The sequence below is a fragment of the Penaeus japonicus genome, unplaced genomic scaffold, assembly GCF_977035675.1.
Source record: "Penaeus japonicus unplaced genomic scaffold, GWHDUDI00000001_assembly GWHDUDI00000026, whole genome shotgun sequence".
NCBI classification, from domain to species: domain Eukaryota; kingdom Metazoa; phylum Arthropoda; class Malacostraca; order Decapoda; family Penaeidae; genus Penaeus; species Penaeus japonicus.
Genome location: NW_028234428.1, coordinates 32,571,497 through 32,578,996, shown reverse-complemented (window position 1 = coordinate 32,578,996; position 7,500 = coordinate 32,571,497). Strand labels below are relative to the sequence as shown.

General features: G+C 34.1%; 1 protein-coding gene across 3 annotated transcripts in view; it reads left to right on the top strand.

The window, feature by feature from the left end:
* Nucleotides 1-7,500, top strand: part of LOC122259100 (uncharacterized) — a 53,382-nt gene that overhangs the window by 803 nt on the left and 45,079 nt on the right. For all 3 annotated transcript variants that reach the window (XM_043025658.2, XM_043025659.2, XM_043025656.2), the window contains exon 1: nt 1-36. This exon is cut by the window's left edge. In XM_043025658.2, coding sequence (XP_042881592.2) covers nt 6-36 — 31 coding nt within the window. In that variant the 5' untranslated portion in view covers nt 1-5. The remainder of the gene's footprint in view (nt 37-7,500) is intronic.

Genomic DNA, 7,500 nt, shown 5'->3' with positions numbered 1-7,500 from the left:
GAATCATGAACCCCAGCAGCACACAAGCAACAGTTGGTAAGAGGAAGATCACTCATTTTTTTTTTTGCATGAATATAACACGATGAATGAGAGAGGAGCTTTGCCTGAGACGGATGGGTGGCCCCTCATCTTCCTCCCCATTTTTCACTCGGAGTCCCTTCATTTTTCGCTTTTGAGGTGTGATTGCAGGTGATTCTATGTCCTCAGTGTGTGATGTAACGTCTGTGTTAAGTGTTAAATGCTGTCAGTTAATTGGAAGTTAAATTTCCTTCATTTTCTGTGGAACTGCAGGTTATGGGGAGTGGGATGGGTTTAGAGTGACATCTCACATTACTCATCTTAATTGGAGGTGTCATATTCATGTCAGGTTGATTTCTGATGTTATTCTTGTCTGTTTGTAATAATTTTACATTATACATGTTTAGGATTTTTTTTTAATGGAAATTTATGATTTAACTTGCGAGTTTGAGGTGGAATGCAAGTAAATCTTTTTGGTGTTTTTTATATTTTTGTTCTCATTGACGTGTCTGTTGTTTATTTTAATGTGCTATGATCCTATATTATTAAAAATCCAAATTTAAATAATGGTAATGCTTGATCTTGATGTTAATATAGTTAATAAACTTTGGTTAGATTTTAAGGAAACACCTGCCATGGCTTTTTGAGTAGTTTTTTTTTTTTTCTCGTAATTATAATAGCTGCGTTCTTTCCGAATCTGAAATATTCTTGCTGTGACCTGTGACGGAAGACCTAAAATATGCAAAAAATGTCTTTAATTCAAGTAGTTGCTTTGTTCTCCACCTTTGATCCTCTGGCAAAGGCCAACAAGCTTTAAACACATATGTCCTGGCAAGACAAAGAGAGATTTTTATATTTCATTTAGAAACAAATTTTATCTTGCCAGAATAAAGGTATGGGAGTTTTTTTTGCCTTTGGTAGAGTGCTGACAGGTGCAGAGACTGGCAGATCAATGCAAGGTCTGTGGCAAATACACAGGTCTCTTTTGAAATAGTTACCGGTGCTTTGAATGGAATTATAAGACGGGTATTCTTGTGAGAAGTGATGTTTTACTGTATTTTTCTCACTTTACGAAATGGCAGGTAAATGTCTAAAAGATACCTGGATGTCTTATTCTGGCTTTGCAATACTTGGATATGCCTGTCAGAGCTTCAGCAAAGGCCATCAAGCCTTCATCACATATACTCTGGCAAAATTAAGCAAGGAAACTTCTCTAACAATTGATTATCAAATTACGAACCAATCCAAACTCCATTTTGCCAGAATATACTTGGTGGAGGTTTGTTGGCCTTTGTCAGGGCGTATTGGACGGCAGGTTGTAGGCCGTCCATTACAGGTTTCAGCAAGTTTCAGTAGAGTTTGGAATGAACACAGCTAATAATATACTGAGAACGGAAATATGGCCCGTTTTGAAAGCCCCAGCGGGTATCGGAACATTTCCTCGTCTTAGTATTTCCAGGAGATCTTCCTTTCTGAATTTCTAATAATACAAAACTAGATATGATATCATTTTAAATTTTTTTTTTTATCAAAGATTAGATTTTGGAAAAGCCGTCAGTGATCGATAGCATATAAGATGAATTAAACAGATGTTCCAGTAAAATTCTGATATATTCTCTTTATTTTTGAATTAGAAAAAAAAAAGATATTGAAATGTAGAATATCTTGTATTACCTTGAGAAGATGAAACATACTTGGGAGGAAAGGAAAAGAAATTATATTAAAATCCGAAATCTCGAGTTTCATAATTCGGTAGCAAAAAGAGCATGAGTTGAAGTAAAAAAAACTTATGTAGTGACGGCACAGGGTGTATTAGTAAGAATCATGAGGAAATATTATAGGCAGAAGTAATTGGCATAGATGTCCTGAGTCATTTTTGATAAATTTATATTTTTGATATCGTTTAGATTGACTGGCCATTTTTATGCCTTTTGTAGCTGGGGATTAACACGTTAGCGTACCGAAAGAAATCGACCCATGATAATCCTTTAATTCCTGTATTGCTTTCTTTGTTATCTTATATTGTCCTAAGATTTACTGCTAAGGTGTAACAAGATGGGATAATTTCAGTAAGGAAATTTATTAGATTTAGATGAGCTGATACAGGATTAACCCAATGACAATGGATAGCACATATACACGCTTTATGGCTCTGATGGCTTTAGTTCTCGAGTTATATCTTCCAAAGTCAATCTAAGCCTTATATTTAATACTTTAATGAGAAAAAAAAAAAAAATCTGCTCTTCTCAGATCAAAGACAAAAAGACATTGGTCACTTTCAACAGCTCAGAGACATTCTTGATATAGGTCAGGATCAGCGGCAAGTGCACTTGGGTTATTTCCCAGCACTAGAGTTGTCTTATGGTTATGAAGGCTTTAATGAAATAAGTTATTGATAGATTTTAATTATGGTTGATTTATGAATTTTTAGCTACATGTTTTACCATTCTCAAAAGAGAATAGTATTTTTTGATTGGGATACCCTTTACTGCTTTAGACTAAAGATGTTGGTTCTGGATGGGTTCACTAATGCTGTACGTATTTGGGTCATTAGTTAGTTTTATAGTGGCACCAGTTTCCTTTTTTTTTTTTTTTTTGATGATTTTTTAGGAATACGTGCATTTTGAATATATTTTGATGTTCTTAATTAAAGAGGCTATGTACGTTAATAATTGCGCAAACCATCCGTTGTTGTGCGTTTCGTCTTTCCCTCCCTCCATGTAATCTTTAGGGGACACTGGGATTGAGGGAAGGGCGGTGGGGATTCGTTGGGGATATTGCACATGAAAACTCTGAAAAGCAATAAATTACTGCTTATCATTGAGGCTATTTCCATATAAATTAATGCCTAGATGAGAAGTCATAAAGCTAGATGATATTTATTATGACTTTTTGCCGTGATGCAAAGCATAAATAGAAGCGATGTGCAGTATTGCCAGCACTTCAGCCCAGCTGCAAATGAAGCCTGGTTTTTAAAGTTTCACTAAGACAAATTACAGAGCTTTTCCTTTCAAGAACTTGATTTTATGTTTCAGAAAATGAAATGCATACTGCACAGCAGAGCATCAGATAGTAATGCAATTACCACTTGCCTATGAATGAAAAGGCTAATAACTTACTATATAATTTAAAAAAAAACATACAATTACATGCATAATGATTTAGATAATGATAATTAAAGTGAGGACAATTGTAATGATAATGACAATGGCAGTAATAATGATGATAATGATTATGATGATAGTAATAACAATATTGATAATGATAGTGATAAAAAAATAAAGAAAACTCAGAAATATATATTTAGTTGTAGTTAGTAGTGATAAAAAAATAAGGAAAACTCAGAAATATATATTTAGCTGTAGTTAGATGTATAATTACAACCATATTCCATGAAGTAATTATCTGATACATAATAATATGTAGATGGAAGGTTAATGAGGGAGAAGAAAAGACGGAGAGGGATTGCCTGCATGAAATATGCGTTACCGAACCTGAATTACTGTTTCAGACTCAATATATTAAATGAGCAGGATTGTATGATTGATTTAGGAGTTGGAGGACCTACAAGGGGCATGGGGTTATGGGGCTAATCTGGTGGGTTTGGTCAGTACCAGATAGATTAGTAGGTATTACTCACATTTCATCGATAATGAAAAAGACTTAAGGAAAAAGCCTCCAGTGTTTGACGGCCTTGCCCCAATCATGGCTAATAAGACTTGATTGTACCAGATCAGGTAGGCCATGTTTAGGCAAATAGGAGGACTCTAGGTGTTAAGATATGGCTATGGCTCCTTTTTTATATTTGTACTAAAAAAGATGAAGGGAAAAGAAAAAGATGGTAATCATAATGATGATGATCATCATCATAATAGTCATTATAGTAATTAATGATTAACCCATTCACGACGGGGGCATTCTAGCCTTGAATGTCACAATGCCGGGGCTTTCGAATTATTAGGCCTAAATCAATTAAATGGCTGGCACAATACTGTGCCGCCCAGTACTGTACCACCCGTCCAGAGAGGGTTAATATTGATTATTATCTCAAAGATGGAAGAAGCAGATTCATTATTATCTCTCAGTTATATTGATATATTCATTTAGGATTAATTTTTCAGTGGATGATGACTTTTCCTCATTTGTTCAACCTTGATCTTATATATATCTGTTTCTAATCATTTAAGAAATTGCTTTTAGATAATTTCGATATGAATGATGTATTTTGAAGATTTTTGTGAAATATTTCTAACTAAATGAAAAAAATATCAAATTTTGTATATTTAAGAAGACCAGGACAATTGAGAAAGTAAAGTGTAGCACTTATTTGTTTTACTGTAAATATGTTACACTATTGCTTATGAATGTTATATTATGTGCAACTTACATGATATATTCAAAATCTTGCAAAGAATTTAACAAAAAGTAGCACATGTAGCTCTAGGCAGACGAGATAGTGTTTTGACAGTTTTATTACATTTATCTATAATTTTGAATATAGAAGTGGCTAACTAGTATCATAAAGTGCATGGTACTTCGTCTAGGTAGGTTGTGGCTGATATTTGATTATGATAGGAATTATAAGAAAATTTAATGTCCCTGGACTTTATCCCATTGGCACTGGATGGCATCCATTTTTGCTATGAGAATTAAACCGAGACACCTGGTGGCATTTATACATGCCATACCTCTGGTGGGCATACATGCCCATTGGGATGTATGTATACACCATAAATTTGAGTGTAAGAGCACTATGCCTGTGTCTTTGGATCATAATTATCATCATTATGATAAGGTAATATTGATGATATTAGTAGGTCAGTCTGTTCATGCCTATATCTTAGTTCGTTTCCTGTTCTTATCATGATATTAAAAATGTTAAAATAGTAAAGTTTTAAAGACATATTTACTGGAGTTTTTGGAAAAGTGCCAGGAATCGTTTGAATGTTAAATGGCTGCTCTCTGGGAAAATACTCCGGGACCTAACAAATTTGACTGAACAAGGTCACTAACCTCCAAAACAAGCTTGGTGCCGTTGGGTCAGAAGTGTTACTATGTTGATTCACCTGTCTTGGTGGGACCGAAATAAATGCAAGAGAAAATATGTTCCTAGAAAAGATTGTACTATTGGGATTTAAAGATGTAACATCTGATTTATGTATGTGTTTCTGTGAAGAAACCAATCTAAAATTTATTTAAATGTCTAGTAAGAACTCTAATTAATTAGCATTAGCTATGGTTTCAAATCAACACAGCAGATTTTTATATCTATTTTCGTTAGTTTTAATTCAAATTAATTCCTTTTTCCTTTCAAAAGTAGAAATAGAAAGGGTTACCTGGCAAACACTAACCCTTCTGAGATGGGACACATCTTAAGGTGTTCGGCCTGGGCTGGGCATATAAAAGGTTATGTTTTCCACTTTTTTCTGGACTTATGGTATTATATAGCAGTCTATATCTGGTTTATTAGTAATGTGAAAATTAGCAATTATTATGATGTCCTAGTTGCACAGCAGTAGGAACAACAAGCTTGTATTTTGAACTAACAAATGTAGTGCCAAAGTGACTCGAGTCCGTGTAAAACGACCGTCGCAAAAAAGTTAGAAGATGTTTGACTAAAATGTGTTGCTTAGGTCAAGCTCTCTGCTCACAAACTTGGTCCATATGATATACAATATTTTTTTGTTTGTTATATCAATGTTAGCGATGTTCATACCTTTACTGTCTTTACTTAGTTTGTTTTAAACCTATTTCAAATGCTGCCCAGTATAGATTAATGAACTAAAAACCACTGTCAGGCTAAATGTAAAATTTGTAGTTAGGTATTTGGTTATATATTAGTTAATATATTTTATTCTATTTATTTATGATTTTCCAGTCTTATGTGAAGTGGATGTCATGTATATATTTTTATAAAGTACCATTGATGATACTGATACTCTTGCAATATTGCTCTTTAGTGGTCGTATTTATCAAATATGATGTCTGGAATGTTTGATTAAAAATTTCAATGTTTTGATATAGAAGTACCATTGATGATACTGAAACTCTTGTAAAATTGCTCTGCCGTGGTCATATATATTAAATATGATGTCTGGAATGTTTGATTAAAGATTTAAATGTTTTGATATAGAATTCCTCACAGAGTTATATTTTGCCATAAAAAAACACATTCTTTAATAAATTCTAGTGTGGAAACAAGTGTAACAGGTGTGTAAATTAATAAGTAAGCTGTCAACATGACTAAGCAGCTGATCCTAAATATTCCAAGGATGTGTTCTAACTTTTTCACACATGCATGGTCTATGGTTAATGTTAACAAATACCGTAAACCCTCTCTAAACTGGCTATTTTAGGGCAAGACTTTGTCTGGTATAGCAGACTATCTGGTAAGGCTGTTATCTGGATTAATCCCTCCGAATCTGAGCTACTGCCGAGGAACTGGAGACAAGTTTCCGTGTCATCAGCTTCTCTTGGTTCAAGCTTTTACCTCCTAAACCATATTATTTCCTAACAATGAGCGATATATCTGTGCATATCCAACAGACTTTAATTGTGTCATTAAACATTCACTACAGTAATCAAATGGAATGATGAATTATATGATACTGTAATGATAAACATGTTCTTATTTACCTTTTGGTCCAGATTGTGACTGGCTTTACTGAATTTTTTTTATTTAGTGAAGAGAGGGACAGTTGAACTTGGCTTATTCCCTCCAGTGAAGCCAACATTTGCTTTATTATAAGCCAGTTTAATGATGGTTCACACACTTAATGAAAAATATAGCCTTGTTGATGAAATTATAGTATGCCCCTAAGTTGTCAACATCTTATTAAGTATATGAAAGTTGTGGCTTATACAGGTGCTGTGGCTCTGTGGGTCTGGCCTTCTCTCTTAGTGTGGAGATCGTGCAGCCACATCCTCAAGGTAGCCCATGGATGATGTAAGGAAGGGTTTCAAATAAGGCAAGGGTGGAACTGCCACGAGCAGAGTCATGCAGATACATTACCCGAACTACAGACATGGGAGTCCCAGGCACAAAACGGGTTCATCTTCAGTCTTTCAGGCATACGCTTTAACAGACGTTCTGTGTTTGCGTATTCTCTCGTGATTATAAGGCGTCAGCGAGTTTCAGGTTTTACATTATAATCTTTAGATGCTTCCTGCACTATTTTCCGTCCAGACTTTTTTTTTTAATTTAGATTTTCATGTATATTTTGTAAAGCATAATCCGTGTTCTAGTTGGCTTGAAAAAAAAAGATATTTTTCATACGTCAAATGTCAAAGTTCAACAAGTCTCTGCTAATGAAAATATTGTGGAAAATGATATTGCAGCATATTATCATTATTCTTTTTTTTACAGAAAATATGATTTCAGGTAATCATTTAAAGATTTTATACAAGAGTTATGTAGGAAATAGCTCTATATAATATTTTTTTCTTCTATGAAGCTGTTCCTTTCATGATTGCAGCCTGCTT